Below are 21,730 nucleotides of genomic sequence, written 5' to 3'. Positions count from 1 at the left end.
GTGATCAGAAGGGGAATAATCCTTCAGAATCTTTTTTTTTTTTAGATTTTCCTCCTTTAAAATTGGGTGCGTCTTATATGCCGGAGCGTCTTATACGCCGAAAAATACGGTAAACATAAACTTGTCATATTTTTAAGGTGGGTCTTCTATCAATATTATTATTAAGGATGCTGTACCTAGGTGCACTGCCTAAAAAGCTTGTAATTTATGACACTTTCTGGAGTCTATCTACTGGCAAGGCCTTATGAGCCATTACAGACATAAATAAATGTTAAACTTTAAACAGGAATATATAAAGTATAAAAACAAGTTACTGCAAATTTGTAGTGTTTTTGATGCACTCTGTTATGCAATTAACTAGAAAAAAAGTTGAGAGTGAAAAGTTCAATATAATTTGTGCTCAAAATCAGAATTTCCATTGAAATTGTCATTTGAAAGCTTCAAATAAACAAGTAAACAAACGGCTTCTCTGTTCCCCCTCAATCTCTACACATTCTTTAATCTGCAGGTTGACCTCTATGGTCCCTGGGGGATTTCCTTGCACCCATGTTTCTCGTTACTATCTTTTTACTGATCATCTGCCTTCTGATTTGTTCTGAGCTTGGATGTTGAGCACTGGACCATTGCTTCCACAGGAATGTTTCTGACTGTTCAGGACCAAGGGCATATACCACTGATAGATCTTCAATGGGGATTTGATCCAAATTTTATCATAGATACAGGCCTTGTAAACAGACCCAGTAGCTTCCATTTAATATGCAGGCTTTCACTCTGTTTACTTCCCTGCACTATGCGGCACCAGGCAAGGATGACCCCTGTTAATATTCGCTTTGGCTATTGTGCCTTTAGCCATATATCAGGATTAGATGTGACAGGATACCATCACAGGAATTTCTCTTTTGCAGATGACTTCACGCTTTTGCTCACCAAATCTATTGTCTTACTACCTAATCTATATGTATATTCTCTTCTCTATCTCTGAACCTTCTCTTCAGTTTCTGGCTTGTGTGTCAATTATAACAAATCTCAGGCACTTAATGCCTGAGATTAGCTCCTTACAGTGCCAATTACAACTGGACTTCCCCTATTGATGGGCCTCCACCTACCTGCAATACTTTTTTAGTGTTTATCTTTCCACATCATACACAGCTAATTATTCTTCCTTTTTGAGATCTACACTCATTTTCTGGGAAGCCAGTTACACATCTGGTTTGATAGAGTAGTGGCCCTGAAATGATGGCCCTACCTCATCTTCTGTACTTTTTAGAGTGTTTTCTTATCTTCATTCTATCCTATATTCTGCAATCCCTGCTTCATAGTTTCATTTGGGGTATCAGCAGGCCTATATTGGCTCTATTTACATAGGATTTGAGATGCTGGCGGTTCTACATATTTTATATTTATATCGTGTGGCACAGATTGCCCCTTTGTCTGCTTAAGATGTAATTGCTAACACTCCTTTGTGGGTTAGCATAGAAGCATATTTAGTGTCTTGTACAGCTATTGAATTTATCCTCTGGACCTGACCCGCCTGCCCTGGGACAAAAAAATTGTACTTGTTAGGAATCTGAGATGATGTTAAATATTCTGGTGGATTATTATCAACTCATAACCTCTTGCCACTTCCATAACACCTCATTTCTTCCAGACACTACCAGCTTTGCTTGGGTGATAGGCAAGGGTTTCTAAAATGCCAGAGATTTCATTACTAAAAATGCCTTGCTGCAGGAATCACATGATACCCCCTAAAAAGCTTCCCATACCTTAAAATTTAGCTCTATGTACAGACTGCTATGGGTTCTCTTTAAAAGTTAGCAAGTGCAAAAGCTGTCAGGTCTGAGCCTGCAGCCTTTCCCCAATACATTGGTAAAGTAAGGGTACTGCCCACTACCATATTTCTATATTAGGAGGGTTGTTCTTCACCCATGCTTTTTTTTGCTATATACCTTTTGGCATATTGCTGTACTTGAAGAGTGCCACTTCATTTACATCCTGTTATCTATTGGGAGGTGACGATTTATGGCTTCTTTCATTTATGCTGCTCTGTAGCCTTGAGCTTGTATTGTTTTATAGAGAGATAGATGATTATGCAATACTCGTTTTGAAATGTTTTTGCACTTATTTTTAACCATCTTCAATTTGTTTTTTATCTAATATTCAAAATCTTAATAAAATATTGAAACAGAAATGTAATATGTCATAAACAACACAGATATTTTTAATTTCCATAGAAACACAATTTTTGGAAGTTGAATAGATTATCAATCTATCCCTTACATCCAACTGGACATCAGTTTAACACAACAAAAAGAGAATCATGAAATCACATTATGAAATTAAAACATAAAGAGATATTGGAGACAGCACTTACAGAATTGATATGCCCCAGTGGGACCCAGCTCTTTGTCCTGCAGCTTCAAACACAGAAAGTCCAATCAGGGATATTGTTGGTGCAACAGTAAGAGGTCCAATATAGTTGAGCAATGCACCCGGTAAACCAACAAAACCGATGACTATTTCAAACAAACTCGACACTATAATTGCCCCTTGTATCTGTGAATTTAAAGAATTAAATGGTAATGCCAAACCACCATCTACTGGTAGTGAACAGTTTTACATAATAAAGGTCAATTAAAGTGAAACTAAACCCTTTTAAAAAAATTGCAATCAAGAAGGTCATTTTTTTGCAGAAGGGAATAAAATACCCTTATTTGTCTGATCGCCTTCTCTATTTGCAACAAAATTCTGCCTGATTGCACAGTGAAACCATGATTCAATGGAAACAGGACCCGAAAGCCAGCCTGGAGCAAATGAGACACCCAGTATATTATATTATTATATTATTTTATAGTATATTATATTATATACACAGTATATAATGTTTTAGCCTTAGAAAAATGTATATGAATTGTTAATGCAGTGGTACTTTACACTAAAATTTATAAAAGTACTCTCATGCTTTACCTGCTCTGCTTTCAGAGCTGTCTCTTTGCTTCACATTTAGTGGGATTGTCTGAAAGTGCAGATGTTGTGGACTGCACAGTATAATCTCATCCAATCCACTCTACAATGTTACCTAGTGAGGACCCCTTGGAAATTATTATTGGATAAGGGGATCCAGGATCCTAGATATAAAAAAAAATGTTGATTACCTTTGCCGCAAGGCAGACAGTTGCCGAATTCTAGTGACCGCTCACTTTAAATTTGGGAAGATCAAGCAGTGTATCACTGGATTGATTACACTGGTCAACAAACACTTTCTTTCCAAACAGATTAAAGTCATTTTAGGTTATGTTTGATGCACAGATTAACAAATATGGTATTGTTTTTGCTAGTTTGGCTCTAGTTTTTAAAATAATGACCCCGATAATAACCTCATAGAAAACTAATGAAACATGAAAATTAAGCAAAATTAAAGTGGATATGCCTACGTATACAAAATTTAATTTTTGAAATACTTAATGTCAATATATTCTATATTCAGTATATTTACAGAACTAATCTCAAAGAAGTCATTGAAAAACTGCATTTGTATGACTTCCTCTTATGCTGATGATCAGGAAAATCACGTTGAAGGCTCCAGCAGTAGTCTGCCATCATGTGTCTATCCCATCTGCCCCGATACTTTTCTTCCATCACCCTTATATCTTGATGGAACCTCTCCTCTCCCCTTGTTCCTCAATTAAATCACCAAGGTTTTCTTTTAAAAGTTTAGAGCAAGTTTTGTGACTGTTCCTTATACTTGTGCTTTATGGTTACCCAAGAAGTTCTTGACAACCATGACATAGCTGTGCCAGGCAGAAGCCTCAGTACCAGTCATGTAACTTGTGAAATTTGAATAATTTATCAGTTTCTGAATCTGGGGTCCATCAAAGATTCCTGCTTTTAGTTTTTCAGTACTCAATCAGGGAAGAATCTATAAATGTATTTGAAGCAATCATCGTCCTTGTTCAGAGCTCTAACAAATTGTTTCCTTAATCCTAACTTTATGTGTAGTGGAGGGAGAATTATTTTTTTCTTTGTCAACCATTGGGTACTTTGTGTATCCACTTTGCTGTGCAAGTAGGAAGTTCACCATTTTTAAATCAACACATATGGACCATTGGTGTTCATGATAGCAAATATTTTGTAAGACCATTTGGATATTTTCATATTCTCCTTTAATTTTTGTTGAGTGACCAATTGGAATTGATGCATAGCAGTTGCCATTATGCAGTAAAACAGATTTCAAACTTAGAGTGGAACTATCTAGGAAAAGCTGCCAGTCTTCTGCTCGGTATTCTGGTACTCCCATATGGGCTAGTAGTCCAAGGATGTTACAACAGTACACAAAGTCTCCATCTTCACTGAAATAAGATAGGAGTGTCACCTATCTTGTTCTATTAACCGTTATTTTACCTTCTGGTCTCAGACAGTTCTTTTCTTTTAGCCTGGATGCTAAAAGTTCAGATGCTTGTTTTGACAGACTTAGGTCACGTATTAAATCATTGAGCTTTTCTTGGGAGAACTGCTGGTTTGATGAAACACTTCCTTCATATTCACTTCAACTCCTGTATTACACTCCAAACCCTGTATATCCTCCATGTCGGATACAAGAATATCAGGGAGTGTACTGAACACTGGTATGGGAATATCAGCACCATGCGGCAAAGGTCATCCTGCTGATTCCAAATCAGGGTACTCCCACTTGTTTTCCTTCTAACATTTGAAACCCTTTACATTTGCAGCACAAAAATAACAATCATTATGATGTATTTTGGGCTCTCGCCATACCACAGGTACACCAAATTTCAAACTTTTCAGTTTTCCATTTTTCCACTGACGGGCTCCCCATACTTATCTTGGTCCCCCAAGTACTTCAGAGTACTTCCATTGAGGTTTGGCTATGCAAAATACCATGTCTGAATAAAATACTTTTTTATCATGGTTACGAGCACCCTGGCATAAACCCATTCTGCCATATTCTAGTATGGGCCATATGTGTTGGTATTTGCAGACATAATTGCTCCTACCATCTATTTCAGGTAGTTATATATTGATGATATGCTGGATATGGAACAGTTAGAGCTGTGATTTATTTACCATGACTTGTATTATATGTTGCTATACTTTTACTGCTTTTCTTTATAACGTTTCTTTGACAGACGTTTTAAGGATGATTGGTTGTAAATGCATGGTCAATCTAAGATGAGTAAAAGCAGGCTGATAATCATTATTTAAATTTAAGGAATATCATTATTTTTCTTTGATCTAAATAGAAAGCAATTATTGTATGTTGGATTACTTACCTCTCTTATTCTGGGCTGCCAGATATGTGATGTGTCGAATGGCAGTGTACCATTTCCATAAATCTCCTCTGTACATTAGCAGAAAAAAATAGGTTAATTTGATCACAATATTCAGTTTTTTAAGCAAAATTAAAATGGCAACCCTTTCTAAGAAACAATCCAAATGTTCTTGTTTAAACTATTTGCAACAAAATAGGAGGTTTTAGTTGCATACCTTTACATATACATATGCAGGCCCCACTACCTCATCAAAGCCCCTCTGCAAAATATGGTCACTAAAGCTGCATACACACGTGCAATTATTGTTGTTGGAAAGGATCTTTCACAATCCTTTCCAATGACAAAGGACTGCACGATGCATGAACGAGTGCTGTACATACAGCACCGTTCTGCTCTAAGGAGAGGGGAGGGGGAGAGCGATGGAGCAACACCCCGCTGCGTGCTCTCCCTCTTCCCTTGCATTAAGATCGTTTGTCCTCCATCGTCCGTGGATCTGCCAGGACGGTTGTTCTGATGATGGACGACCTCCTTAAAGTTGTAGAAACACATTCATCCAGCACAGCAGCAGCTGCAGATATTGAGCTTTTCCCCACACCAAATAGAACATGGAAAACAAAAATAACAACTACACTAAACAATTTTTTAACTAAATTCTAAAACAGGGAACATATAGAAAGTTGACATTTTTTACAATAAAAGTTATTCCTTTACTCTTAAGGCAACAGATGTGCATCCAGAACACAAACAGGTAGAAATATTTTTCTGCTTATATGCAGCTATATTTTTTTACAAATTGCATTGGTTTGTCTATACAAAGCCATGTCACACCGTGACCAGCATTTTTTCATGTTACAAGCCACATTTTATGATGTTTTGGTAGATAAAAAATATTACATGCAAAATCAAATTTAACAACTGTTTATCCCTACCAGTTAGCTCTACTTTGCAGAAGATATTGAGAAAGGTTTGAGAATCCTAAATTTACCATAAGTTATACAAGGAGAAATCAATATGCCCTTTAATGAAATCCTACCTTAAAGTGTAATTAAAATCAAAATGTCTGCAATAGTACTAAACACTTGTTGTTTTATTAGACATAGGGTTTGCAATCATCGCGTGGTGGGTTTGAATAGCCAGTAATGATAGCTTTAAAGTATGCCACCCATTTCATTATAAGGAGATTGTGTTTCCAGCATCAGTTTGTCTGTGTGTTAGAGCACTGCAGATATACCGGAGTTACATTCTGCTATACTGAGTCTTAATGTCATGAATTGGGACATGACATGCTTTGTGGTCACAGTTTCCAAGACTCAAATGCTCATTTAGTAGTGTGCGCAAGCCTGTCTTTGTTCAGTTCTAGACCTGTTATGCCAAACATACATTGATGTTTAGGTTCTGACCCAATGTTAATTTAAGTCAATGTATGATGAATTCTGTACTCCATACAGCAGGAAAATGCACAAAAAAGAGTGTTAGCACTTGAACATACAGCACAATTTTATTTAGTCTCTGGTATAACACCTGTGCAACAACAACAATCTTGAAAGGTCAGGCAAAAGGCCAATTGAGGAGACTTTGGTGGGGGGGGGGGGGGGTTCCTCAAACAATATATAGGTTTGATTCCAGAGACAGGAATCCCTTGGAGGGGCCTTCCTAACATTGAGTTAGGTCATATACCAAAGACAAAAGGCCTTTCAGAGATCTTTCTAAAAAAATTTAGGTCTTTTAGCCAAATTAGAAGACCTTGGAGTAGGTCTTCAGAATAAATTATTTAGGTTCCATTCAAGAAGTAGAAAGCCTAAAAAAATTTTCTTAAAAATATATTACGGTCTCATAGAGGCAGAGGCCATTTGAAGGATCTTCCTAAAATATTAGTGTTTATAAAAGGCAAGAAAGGGGTCTTCCTTATTGCATTAGTTTTTTTACCACTCTTAAAGGGGTCCTTATAAAAAATTATGTAAGCCTCATAGAACTGGCCTTTGTGTGGCTTCTAAAACATTAGGTTCTAAAACAAAGGCAGGAGGCCTTTCTAAATAACTACCTAGATCTCATAACAGAAGGCCTTGGAGGGATTTACCTAATGTTAGGTCTCATTGCAGAAGTAGTGGACCTATTAGTAGGGCAGGATCATTCTAAAAAATTACTTTTGTCCCATAGCAGAGGCAGAAGGCCTTAGAGGGCGTTTCCTTAAAACATTAGTTTGGTCCTATAGCAGAGACAGAAGGCCCTCGGAGGGGTTCTACAAAAAAATAGTCAGGTCTCACAGAATAGGCAAAAAGTTGAAGACTTTTTCCTAAAACAAATATATTTAGGTATCGACACAGAAGGAGAAATCACTTGGAGATTTTCCTAGAAATTAGTTAGGTCTCATATCAGGGGCCTTGGGAAGAGGGAATCAACATAAAATTTAGTTAGGTTTTAACAAAAACAGAGGGCTCATGGAAGAGTATTGCTAACAAATTATGTCTTTATAAAAATAATTTAGGAATTATATGTTTTAGCTAGAGAAACATAGAGGACGTGGCAGTAGCAGCAGCACTGTCAGGTAGAAGTCAGAGTATGTGCTCCTAATTTAGAAAATATATGCTCTGTCAAAGACACAGACGTGACAGTGCACTGGAGCTAAGTGGTTTACTCTGTCAGGGGGATGTGGTTGTGGATGTGGTATAATGTGGATTATAATCCTTTCTCCTCAGGGGAATTAAAGGTTGCAAATCTTTAAGAAGAATGCTTTTATTGTCTCTTTGGTTGATTCCATTTTTTCATCAATAGTCCATAGTTGGAATGCAGAAAGTGGAAGCAAACTGTGAATGGCTCTCTGGCAATTGGCTGTTCTGTATTTTTGTAGGAGGCCGTTTGTGTTGAACCATGCTGGATCACATACTCAACATGTTTGACATGCAAATGTTGTTTACAAAATCAATCCCCTAAATTAATTGCCTAAAACCTTTCATACTATGTTTGTTTCTCACACTGTACCAGTCGACCTTTGTTTGCAGCACGTCACAGCACAGCTTCACAGGCTATGCTAGTGGTCATGTCTGCAGTTTCATTCTCAGTGATCATGCTATAAAGCCAGAGCACATGCAGAACATAGAGGATTGAATAACAAACCTTCTTATTTATTCTCCCAGGAGCACTTTGAAGATGCTGCTAATACTCCATCTTTTTCCTAATCCTCTGCCTGCAGATCTAACAAATTACAGTGAGGATATGTTGAAACTTTTTGATCACACAATTACTTCGGGACATTATCTTATTTACAAGTATTCCTTTTTTAGACATTAAAAAAGAGTAAGATAGTATTATGACCATAGAGGGATATATTCAGTCAGACAGTAGTAAGTGAACAACAGGCAGAAATCTGCAAAAGGTAGATATATTTTAGCAGCTGGAGCTTGCTGCAAAGTGGAATGGGGGGGGGGTTGGTGTTGGTTAGGATGACAAGGTGGCTGATGGTCTAAAGGTGCCACCATTGGGGAGAAGGAAAGCTTTAGTGCAAAGAAAAGTTTTAGAATAGAAATTAGCATAGAAATGTCCCAGTGGCAAGGAATACTTGCACCTTTCTTGTTTCTCTTTTTAATGTGTTTGATGTTGTGGCCTGCAGCCTCTGCCTGCAGTATATCAACCGTGGTGAAAACATCAGTGAGATTAGTAGGCAGTGAAGTAGGCAGCCTGCACTCTTTTCCTCCTGATTTCTTGCTGTCCACATATGACTCCCCCACACTGTTCTCATGTTGTATCCACCACGACTATCTGCATCCTCAGAAAAGGTGACAAGGAAGGAAGTCTGACAAGGGATTTACTACACCTAGGTTAAGACAATCAACAAATGAAGAGGATCATAAGACTACATTTGGGATGGTCAAATGAATGATTACTCCTTTGCATGATTCTCTTTTAGTCCTCCTACCATATCCAGCAGCAAACTCACAAGGCATGTGTCTGTTTCATAACTGCTGGAGCAGTATAACAAAAAGTCCCATCAATCCCAGCGACCTTATGCTAGTTTGACTGTCTTTCATTCCAGCTATTGAAATTAGTCCTTTCTTATGAGATTATGGCCTGTGCTTTGCAACAGTGGCAGCTACCCAGCTTTCTCTATTATTTTTCCCAGAAGGACATCTCTGCCCTCACTCAGCATGTAAAACAATATGTTTTGTAGGGCCATGCTGTCAGTGAAAAGATAACCAAGATCATGGACATTGGAAACAGGGTGGCTGGAATGGATCTAGGATTCGGCACAGAGCTGGAGTTAATGCTTTCAGGTTGTTGCTTGTCAGACCGTGACAGCACAGTCATCTGTGTTCCCTCCTCCTTACCAATCTTATCTTCTGACTCCCAGGCCAAGCATTGCTTTGCCATGTTGCAGCTTGTCTGCCCTTTTAAGGGAAACTATCCCACTGGACCAGAGCTGCTATTTCCTCTCTAGGCACAAATTGAAAGGTGACAAACTCCACAATCCTCTCTCCAACCTGGTCTTACTATTTAAGTCGATTATATTTGGTAGACCCAGCATAATGTCACTACACTACATTCTATGTTGTCTCACTTAGGGGTACACACCTTTGCTTATCCTAAGGATAAATATGAAATACCAAATAGGGAACTTTTTCATTATTTACAAATATGTAATTTTGTATCTTTTTTAAATTGTGGAACCCCGTTTCCTTTAACAGTACTTGGGAGCGCACCTGCAGAGATAAATCAACCACAATAGGTCCAATCTCTTTTTTATATTCTTCAGTAGTGACCTCCCTGTTCATTAATTCTCCATCTTATTTATCTGCCTGGGAAAAAGAACTTTCCATTATTTTTACCAAGGACAATCGTTTTAGTTTATGGCAAGCTATCTCTAAAAGTTCCAGAAATATACTTGCACCGGAAAACTCTTATAAGGTCCTTATGAGGTGGTACTTACCTCTGGCGTGGATTGCACACACAGTCCCATCTTTTTCACCAAATTGTTTTCGAGGTTGTAAAGTAAGAGGTACAATGAGCGGTGGTGGTATGGTGGTAATGTCCTAAAGTGTCTAGAATTTGGATCAGAGTGTATCATATGATAATTCTGTTCTATGTACTAATCTGCCTAAAGATGCTTTGTTTCAGATACCACTTTCTAGTGTTGATAGGTGGTCTGCCATCATTATAACGCATATATTTATGGCTACCGAACAAACTATAGCCATTGCTTGGAAAAATCCATCTTTGAATTTTTTAGAAGTTAAAAATTGAATGCATGGCACTATGAATAATGAAAAAAATTACTGCTATCATTGATGATACCCATGACAAATTTTTAGGTTGGATTACCATTTTCCATCTCACAGAACTTTTTCTCTTCTTTCTCATTGATTTTATTTATTTATCTATAACGGCAACATGATTTTTTTCTTTCACTATCCCTCTTTCTCTACTGTTTTAATTAATATCTTTTTTCTCCATTGTTTTGTGTTAAACCGTGTGTGTTTTTTATATTTCAATATTTTTATTGAATTTTACATGTTATATTACAAGTATTTGTGACAATGAAAACAATATAATAACAATATTATAACAAGGGACAAAACACGCTGTGTGTGCTCAAACATTAACAACAATTTTCATTTCAAACAGTGCTCAGACCATATTGTTTCCCTGGTCCAGGTATACCTATAACTGGAAACAACTTAGAGTCAGATGACTGAGTAATATAGTAAACCGTCTGAAACCGTTAGTAGAAGACAAAGCAGTAAACAGCTAAGTCTGAGCAATGAGTAAACAAATCAAGTGTCCCAGTTGTGTATTAAAGGCGATAACAAACATAGAACATATAAACTACAAGGGAGGGGGAATAGGAAAGTAGAGGAAGTTTGCAAGGCAAGTAACACTAATGTACTATATCCAAGTAAACCAGCATAAACCATAATCTAGGTATTATTAAACACAATCCAAGGTTCCCATATATCATCGAATTTGTCCAGAGAATTCTTTAGGGTATGAGTTAGTCCATCATTAACCATAATCCAATTCAGTTTCGTATAAATAGGGTCCAAAGATATCGAGGGTGACTTCCACGCTTTGGCCAGGGGGATTCTGCCCGCTAGTAATATCAATCTAATCAAATTTTTGAGGGTCCAGAAAGGGACACTTCAAGCTTGCCAAACAGGGCAGCTTCTACAGTACTATAAATCGTTTGTTGGAAGATTCTGGAGATCAAATTAAATACCTCATCCCAAAACATCCTGGCTATTGGACATGACCACCAGATATGCAACATGGAGCCCCTAGAATCACAGCCTCGAAAACATAAGGGAGAAGTTGAAGGGAACATTTTCGCTAGTCTATCTGGAGTGAGATACCATAGAAGTGCTACTTTGTAATTGGCTTCTACTACTCCGTGTGTGTGTTTTTTAAAAAAAAATTTTATTGTTCTCTTTGTAGTAATATAGTGTAATTGCTTATGTGCTGATTACAGAAATTTTGTAATTTATATATTTTTATATTTTAATCAAAATTTTTTGTACGGTTTCATTATTGTTACTTTGCACTAATAACACATTTTGCTTTACATTTTCAATAAAACCTTTTGTACCAGAAAGGTGACAGATTTGTAAATCTGTCTAAGCAAAATCCTGTGTGACAGAATTTGCTGATTGCCCTTTGCTTACAATTTATTTTATGAAACCCACCTATTGCTGAGGCTGCATCAGCTGCAGTGTGTCATCAATAAATATCTGTGTGATTACATTATTAGGAGACTAATTTGGTCACAGGTATGACCCATGTTTCTTTCCCTTGTTTGCTGGCTGTGCTTTCCTGAGATCCCGAGTTGGAGGGACATGTCTGTCCTTGGTAACAAATGATATGTTATGAGGTTTTTGTTATTTCTGTTATGCATAATAAGACAGAGTGTCTGTCAGAATTGCCATCATTTAGCTTTAAAAAGTGTTAAGCAGCAGTTTAGCATTTTTGGTATATAATAAATAGTTTGGTGCTTTTCTTGATATTTCTCCAATAGCAGCGGTGTCCAAACCATTTGCAAGGAAGTTGGTGAGGTTAAAATGTGTGGGGGCCGACTATTTAGCCTGATGGGGCAGGGTCCTCTCCTCCTGTATATATATATATATATATATATATATATATATATATATATATACCCAGGTATATCTGTGCACAGTTCTCCTCAGGACTCTGTGCTTGTGCTTGTTATGTGTACTCATTGAGGTTTATGGATTGTAAATATTGTTGTTACTGTTTTGAGATATAAAGCCTAAAAATACTCCAAGCTGTGTGTTCATTTAGCTGCAATGGTTAATGTTGCATGCTGGGTGTAGTGGTTCCTCGGATGCTGTTTTATATTACTGTTATAATTTCTGGTTAATGTCCCAGGAAGAGAGCCCCTCTGCTAACAGAGACCCTGTTCTGGGTGGAGGCACTGCCAACTTTATTAGTAACCTCACCCTTCCACATAGTGAAGGCCCAGGATCCTCTCTGTTATCTACAGGTTAGCGCCATAGCCTGGTTTGTGGGAGTAATTTACATGACGCCCCCATAACAGGGCTACGTGTGTGTGTATATATATATATATATATATATATATATATATATATATATATATATATATATATATAAATATATATATATATTGCCTTCAAAGTTCCCCAATTTTCCTTTTTCTACTATTTGTTAATTTTGGGATGTGGCAGGTGTAATTTTGCTAATAAAATGTGGGAGATTCCAGGTTGGTTTCTTCTTTGTGTTTTGCACCGCAAAGTTGGAGGAAGGGCTCTGCTGTGTTCTGTGTATAGGAAATCCCCTACGTATGTAGTGGGTGGATGCGGTGCGGGACCCACACGAACCACGCCCACTTTAATTTAAAGAAAGTTATCTGCATGGAGTCCAGTGTCAGTGCGGGCTCCATGCAGAGAACTTTCTTGGATTCAGAGTGGCGGAGGTTTGTGTAGGTCACGCATAGCACACACCTACTACAAACGTAGCCGATTCCTTGTACACAAACACAGGCCACATATTATTTATTTGATGACAGAGGCTGCGGGTCAGTAAAAACCTGAACACGGGCCGGACATTGGACATGCCTGTCCTAGAGTGTTATTTGCAAGAGTATCTTCCTTTTTTGCAACACATGGGTTAAGGTACAGTAACTGGTTACAAAACAAGCAAAGCTAGAACTACTGTCAGGATTTCTTCCAGCAGGAACAAGAGGGAGACCAGCATTAACAACATACACTTAAAAAGCTCAACTCAAGGATAAGTTAAATGCATTTATTAAAAGTGAATGCATTCAAAATATAGTAATAATAGCACTCCAAATATAGTAATTTTAAAAGAATGAGCATTGTGCAACCCAAACTTAGTAACTCACATTGGGAAAATGTGTCATGAGTATGGTTAAATAGATAGGAAATGCAATCAAAAATATTGTTTTTTTTGGTGTTTATTGTTAAACTAACTAAAGATGCCATTACGCCTGTGTAGAAAACTAGTGCATATAAATTGTTAACTAAGGTTTGTGTCCAGAGCTGTTATACCCCACTCAGAGATGTTATGTTGTGAGGACTGGAATGTGTACATGTGTGGGTAAAATATGCAGACGAAGTGAGCCATTTTAGATGTTACTTACGTAACTATTCATCCCTCTGGGGATGAGATGGGAGGATGTAAAAATGTGATGAAAAATTTAGAGAAAATGATAAACATAGTACGTAGGAAGTAACTAGGATCCAATATTTTTTTTAGTTAGGTAATTATCCTTTGAGTGCGAGTTGTGACTTATTGATCCTGGTCCTATTGGAGTGAAAATTTTAAGACAACAACCCCCATCTTGTGTGATAGACAAAAGGAAAATCCCTAAAGGAACTTTTTAGGTTGTGTTAGTGTATTGTTGCAGCCTAATATAAGAGTTTGTGTGATATTTGACTCTAAGTGTAGAGAAGTCTGACTTGTCTGTGTGAAAGTGAATAATGAAGGTGAAGTTTATATGCCTGTGTGGCTGGCAGCTTTAAGCATACAGAAATTTCATACCTTTAAAGCAAGCCTATCACCAAAATTTTTACTTTTTAACCTCCCTAGAGGTAACCCTGAGTGTGACTCGGGGTAGAAAAAAGTTGCTAAAAGTGGTAACCCCGAGTCACACTCGGGGTATGTAAACCTATGGGAAGGTTAATAAATAGAGCGCTTACCTGATCTGCCGCATCCCGTGCCGTCCATCGTCGTGATCTCCGTCTTCTTCCTCCGTCCGGCTTCTGCACACAATGAGTCACCAGAGGAGTTTCCGGTGATGTTGGTGCGTGTGTACATTGCCGGCGGGGCGGGAAATTCAAAATCTATTTGTATTGCATTCAATACAAAATACCTGTATTGAATGCAATACATTGGATTTATATGTGTAAAAGCAGTAAATTGTTTTCAAGAGCATTTATTTCACAGTATATAAAATAGTATGAGTATAATGTGTGTTTAAAAAAAAAAAAAAAAAAATTAAATTTTTTTTTTAAATATATAAATTTTTTAATTTATTGAATTTATTGTTTTTACATAATTTTGTGTTTCAAACTTTATTATACTCATACTATTATATTGTAAAATAAAATTTTCATGAAAAACCGTTTTTGGACATATAAAACCGTAAAGAAATTAACCTCTAGGGAGGTTAAAAAAAGGCCTTTACAGTGTACAGTGTAAAAACTAACCTTTTTTTCCTTGCTCTTAATTATTTTTTTTTTTGGAGACCCCACCTCTTATGCCCTTTCCACTTTTTGTCTTTTCCGTGTTGGTAAAGACTGAATGCGACCACAGAACATCCTGGGATATAGGCCTCAAGCTCAAGTTACAGCAAGCTAGGAGGAGGGATCGGGGGTTTCTGTGTAAATAAAGCTAAGTGGTGTTTTTTTATTGTTTTGTTTTTATTCCTTGTACAGTCCTGCTTTTATAGAAAAATACAGGAAAATTTATAATTTTGATTGCAGAGGTCATTTGGCTAAAGAGCAGTAGTGAGAATGCAGCAGCTGCATTCCAGCATCCAGAAGCCCCTCCTTACCAGAAACACAAAGTTCACTGGATGCTGATGGAAAATGGAGCAACCATCAAATGCATTAGGTAGTTAAGGACACACTAAATTCTAGGGAGAATAAGGCAAGTTTAAAGAGAATAAAGTAAACTTTGACACCCTACTGCTACAATTGGCTGAATATGGTAGTTGTGATGTAGGCTGTGATGTGTATATATTGTGGGATCACCCCTAGAAACGTGGGTCAAAGGATAGCAGTGAACGGACACCAGGCTTGAAAATGCAGTATAAAGCAGGCTCCGGCATGTTTCATAGCACAAATTAAAACTAATTTTAATTTGGCTCGGCTGAGCTACTAAATACACTGACTGTGGTAGTCCCTCTCTGACTAACACCTCTGGGAACCAAATGAGCTCTCTCCAGCTTCTTGCTGGCCTGCTAAATAGTACACCTGTGCACAGAGGTAAAAACCTGGCCATAAATCCATTGGAAAAAGAAACCTGTTCTTCCTTTTCTTTGGCCTGGCTCCAGGAACCTTAAACTGGCTTTTACAATGCCCTTTATACAAAATGCCTTAGTCTGGGTGCTAAATATACCCCGTCCAAGACTTTCTCCCCGTCCCAATATATATATATATATATATATATATATATATACACACACATACATATATATATCGATATGTATTTTATATAGATACCTACACACAACCAGTAACAAACAAAAACCTACCTGCCTTCCTGTCAGTCAGCATAGCAGCTGGAAATAAGTAGCAAATAGAAAAAATATTTAAAAATGGCGCCTGCTGGACGCTGATGGCCGCCTAACAAGGGTGATGCTAGAGAGAGTGAATTACCCCTACTGGAGTAGTTTGGAGAATATCAGAGTTTTAATATCAAATTGCACTCATTAACATCTAATGATTTAATAAATGTACAAGTAACAAAGAAAAACCTCCAGGGTTTTCCCCACAAAATACTACAGGATGTTCAACAGGTAGGTATAATATAGAACAACAGAATACTGGTAGAAACACCATCAGGCAAAATACCAGTCCACTAAGCTCCAGAGATGCAACATAAAACAAATACATTCTTTCCTTTAATCTCTACTACTGTCATTTGCATGATGACTGTGAGTTGAAGTTTACTGCACATGTGCAAGGGACTGAGTGACTGTTTTGCACAGCTAAAGAACAGTAAGAGGAAACAGATAAAAAAAATTGCCTTACTGCTCACCTATCCACAAGAAAGGGGCTATTTAACCTCCCTGGCATTGTTCCCGAGTGTGGCTCAGGTTGGATTTTCTTTGCAAAAAGAGGTAACCCCGAGCCACACTCGGGGTGGAATTTTCAGTGAGATTAAAACTCCTACCTTGTTCCCAGTTCCAGCGGCATCCTCCAGCAGTGCCCGCGGCATTTTCCAGCCATGTCCGCAGTGTCCTCTAGCGATGTTGGCATCTCCTTCTCCTGCCGATACCGGCCGGGCATCTGTGCAAGCTGGTGATGCCCGGCCAGCATCTGCGTCCTTAGTGTGTAAACCTTGGGGACATTGGAGGCTAGAGGCCTGGAGGGTGGATTTGTGCAGGTAGGTAGGTGGGACCGGGCAGGAAATTTATTAAGAGGAAGAAAATTAAGAGGATTTTTAAATGTACTGCTTTTGCATTTACAAATCCTCTTAATTTTAAATTTCCTGCCCGGTTTTCAAGAACGGATGTGTCATTGTCGATAGTGTGCATTTGGAAGGCTGACAAAATCGATGTGTATCATCATAATCGAATGTGCATTGATCAATAAATGTTTTACTTTGCAATACCATTGAGGATTTTTCAAGATTTTTAGACACATGTTTTTACACTGTGGTATGTTCATACCAACTATATTTCCCCCTTTGTCTGCTGGTTTGATTACAATAGAAGTATTTTGTTGTAATGTAGAAAGGGATCATTTTAAATGTTTGGATAAGTTGTAATGTTTTAGAGATTGTGTCTTCAAAAATTCAAATTCTTTCATGACATTTTTTAGAAATGCGGTAATATAAGGACTGGTATGAAAGTTTGGAAACCTAGTAGATTTTTTCTTAACCTTAGGAATTTGAGAATCAAGGGAAATCTCTTCTAGAGGAGGAGATGCTGTTTTTTCTTTATTTAATCAACCATAATCAATTTCATAATTTGGAATTGAACAGTCCGACATAGACATATCTTAAATTCCATTTATTAATTGTACAAGATCACAAAATACTCTAAAGTCCTTTATAGTATATGATGCAAATTCATCGATCCCAATATTTTGAGAGGGATTTCCAGGTTTTCCAGAGTGTTCGAAAAAAAAAATCTTTCTAGCAAAGAGATGTAGATCCTTCACTAGAGTAAATTTGTTGTAAAGATGTTTTGTGGGACAGAAATTGAGGCCCAATCTAAGAACTTCCAATTCAGTTTCACTTAGTTTAAAAGTTTGGTGTTTCTGGGTGGCCTTTGATAGGTATTGGTTCATCGGACCTGTTTTGTTGACAGTAGTGTGAATATTGGTTGAGCCTCTAGAAAAGGCTGATTGGGTCCTTTGGGATTTACAATATTGTGACTCAAATTTGGGATAGTGGTGTTTGGTGCATAAGGTGGTGCAGTATTTGTGGCTGCTAGATAGTTTTCTGTCATGGAGGTAGACAAGTTAGGTGTGTCACTTTAAGTAAGGCTTTGTTTGGTGCTGGCTTATCTTTGAGTGAATAAGTCATTTTTAGAATGTTCATGACCCTGGTGTGTGTTTGGACGTGAATTGAACATTATTAGATGCTTAGGGTCTAATGATGGACCTTCTGCTTTTGATTCTTCTTCAGTGCTAATTGGCTGAGTAACGTGTTTTGGAATGAGTATTTTTAGATTTTAATGAGTCCCATTTATAGGCTCGGTTGGAATCAAATGCCATTTTATCTCTCATAAATTTGTTCTCTTTTTTAGTAACTATCTCATTATTTAATTTATTTAGACATGTTTTTAATTAAGCATTTCTAGTTTTGAAGGATTCAGATTGAAATAAATTCTTCTTTTTAGTGTGAATAGTTTGTAGTTCCTTATCCGAATATATTTATTCAATTTGATAGTAACGGATTAAGGTTTGCATCAATTGTTTGGAACATGTTTGCAGGATCTCTTCCAATTCTCCCTTAATTTTATGCGGACTTATAACGTTTGGTGAAATTTGTGTTTTCATACTTGATGGATTAAAGTTTGTTTAAATATACTTTTCAAACAACTGTATTTGCCAATAAATATTGTTTTTTTTTTTTTACGATATGGGTTTTTTTAGTTTAAAGAAACTCCTTAGTGTCAGACTCCCACTGTGTCAGACTCCTTAACCCTTTAGTGTCAGACTCCCACTGTGTCTGTGAAAGGCAGTTAGTACAAAATTCATGCATAACGTCCTCCCAAATGGGGTCCATAGTTGTTTTTTAAGAAATTTACAACAGATGTTATTAAGTCAACAGATTGTGTATTGTAATTTAGAAAAAAAAAATCACTAAATTGGTTATATACAAAATGGGGTTCAATTTAGAGAACAGTTTTTTTTAAACCCTAGGAATAGATTCCTAACTTTAGCTAAATTTAGGGGAATCTCCCAAACACTAACCAGGTTCCTTTTTTAGAATCTCTACTGGAGTCAGTAGCTGAATTTAGTAAGAGAATGCTCAATCCCACAATCCCACACTGGATGTTTCCAAAGGAACCTCTTGTCTGTCTTACGTAGCATTGCGGAGGATAAAACTACTTTTTTTCATTCGTATTAACATGTTTGGCGGATCCTTCACTCTGCAGAGAAGGATTATACCTTTTATTCCTTAATGCACAAGACTATTCGCAAATAGATTTTTTCTTGATCAAACATCATTCTATCCCTCTGAGAGTTAAAAACCTTTTTTGATTTAAAATCACCTTGGTTGATAATTCGTTTAGGCAAACAAATGTTATATTAGAGTATTTTTATTTAACAAGGCCACAAAATCAAAAAGGAGTGGGAAGAAAACCCAAAACAGTTGCTCAGGGAACTACACAAGTTAGAAATTACCCATAAGGGTCAACTTACCCACCCAGGAAAGAATTAAATAGATAAACTATTTCAAGACAAAATTTCTTTAAACTAAATAAAAAGGGTTCTATTAGGAACACTCCAATAAATGTAGGAGGGCATTAGCAAGAGCTCTAGGAGAAAAGAGGGCTAGGACATTTATACCTAGTATTGCCTCCTCGCATGGGAGGAGGGTGCACTCCACCCCAGATATAGCAGGGACCTTCCTGGTTTTCTGACCTGTATAGGAAGCTGTATTAATTAGATAATACACAGCAACTGCATACAGTGAAGTATAAAGAAAAGTTGATCCGCCCCTATCTCTAATTTTCCGTCCATACCCGAAGAGTCATTTGAAGCCCTCAATGCTCTTATTTCAGCAGAAGAATTGTCCTCTGCTCTTACTTGAGCAGCGACACGCAAGGCGCCAGGACCGGACTGTCTGACGCTTCGCTTCTATAAGTGTTTTTTACTAACTTTGACGCTATACCTGCTCAAAGTATACAATGTTATCTCTAGGGGTAAGGCTCTACCCAGAGACACCCTCTCAGCTCACATAACCCTTTTACTTTTTAACAGAGAAGGATCCTAACTCTTTTGCGGGCTACAGGCCTATATCTAAACTGATTTAAAACTGTTCAGCGGTATTTTGGCCAGGCGCCTCACCCCGCTCCATCATCAACTCTAACCAGAGAGGATTTCTCCCAGGTTGTGAGACACGCAAAAACACCTATAGAACACTGAATCTAATTCATTATGTCCAAACTCAAAAAATCTCTGCAATGCTTTTACTGGCAGATGCCGAAAAGGCATTTGACAGATGGGACTCAGATTTTTTAAAACTTACCTTACTACATAGGCTTACCATCTAACTATACCATCTAACCATCTAAACTATATCTTGGATATATTCATTATTCTCTGATCCAGCAGCCTAAATCAAAATTATTGGCCTTCTCTCTCAACCCTTCTCCATAAGTAACAGCACCAGGCAGGGGTGTCTGTTATCCCCTTTATTGTTTATATTAATCCTGGAACCATTCCTTGGACATATTCGGAATAATTCAATATTAAAGTATACAAGTACAAAAGCAAGATCATAAAATAGCAGCGTATGCTTTTTTTTATCTTACATCCCTGAGGACCACATTACCCATTTCTCCCACATAAATGCACACCTACTCATCCATTTCGAGTTATAAAATTAATCTCCAAAAATCTGAAGCCTTATTGCTCTCACTTTCCCAGGAGTTGATTGACCGTTTTGACTTTGTATTTTCCTTTAAATTGGGCTAAGAGAGCTATTTCCTATTTGTGGACCAAGATACCCACAAAGCTCTCACAGTTTATGACATTAAATTTTCTCTCCCTGCTAAATTCACTCAGACAAAATCTACAACGATGGAAACAACAGACATTATCGTGGTTTGCTAGATGCAATGTGCTAAAGATGAACGCAATGCCACATTTATTGTATCCATTACAGACACTTTCAGTTCACTTACTAGACTCTGTGCTATATAAATTTAGGCAGGAGTTTCTCTGCTTTGGGGTGGGGATAACCCTAGAATTAACAGATTCTTAGACTACCCAAGACCAAGGGGGGCATAGCCTTTCCTAATCTGTTTTTATACAATGAAGCTACGCATCTAGCAAGAGGTGGGAGACAGAAACCATGGGCACTGTTACAAGATGCAATGTCTCCAATATCCCTGGCTGGAGTGGTTTGGTCTCCTCATAATGTGATTTCAAGGATATCCACAATCCCAAAGCTTCAGGATTGTGCAAATATCCCTCACCTATGTCTCCTAACCTTGGCCACCCACAGTTCCAACCTGGTTTTTACAATCCTCTGGTCCAAGTTTGCCGTGAAGCAGGGATATTCAGAGTGACACATTTTATCACTGCATCTGATTGGATGCCAATTAAAACTTTGCAGCTGGAAAATACACTCCCAGCATTAGATGCTTGGCGAACTATGCAACTATCACATTTTGTCCATTCCATCTCTACACCACAACATTTTGTCCGCTCGTCAGATTTTGAATAACTTTGTCTGTGAAAAGGGCCCCTACATTATTTTATGTTCAATAATTATTATTAGCTGGGTCAAGACTGGCCTGTTCTTAACTTTTTTTGCCAGAGCAGTTGGAGCAAATCATGTATTTTGGCCATAAAGCTTCGTTTAGTAACTCTTATCAAGAACTAAGCTACAAATGATTTTCATCTGACATGGATCCACAAATGGATGGGACTTGTTGGAGATATAAGAGCAATCCAGGTAATTTTTATTCCCCGTATATTTTGGGAATGCCTGGTACTTGTACCTTTCTGGTCCATGACCAGATGATGACAGACATCATCCATAACAGA

General features: G+C 37.5%; 1 protein-coding gene across 3 annotated transcripts in view; it reads right to left on the bottom strand.

Annotated features, from left to right (window-relative positions):
- SLC23A1 (solute carrier family 23 member 1) overlaps nucleotides 1–21,730 on the bottom strand; it is a 144,219-nt gene that overhangs the window by 44,176 nt on the left and 78,313 nt on the right. For all 3 annotated transcript variants that reach the window (XM_072400786.1, XM_072400785.1, XM_072400787.1), the window contains 2 exons: nucleotides 5,289–5,356; nucleotides 2,372–2,553 (listed from right to left, as the gene is read on the bottom strand). In XM_072400786.1, coding sequence (XP_072256887.1) covers nucleotides 2,372–2,553; nucleotides 5,289–5,356 — 250 coding nt within the window. The remainder of the gene's footprint in view (nucleotides 1–2,371; nucleotides 2,554–5,288; nucleotides 5,357–21,730) is intronic.

Source organism: Pyxicephalus adspersus, chromosome 2 (assembly GCF_032062135.1).
Source record: "Pyxicephalus adspersus chromosome 2, UCB_Pads_2.0, whole genome shotgun sequence".
NCBI lineage: Eukaryota > Metazoa > Chordata > Amphibia > Anura > Pyxicephalidae > Pyxicephalus > Pyxicephalus adspersus.
The sequence above is the reverse complement of the archived record's forward strand: the minus strand, read 5'-3'. Positions and strand labels throughout refer to the sequence as shown.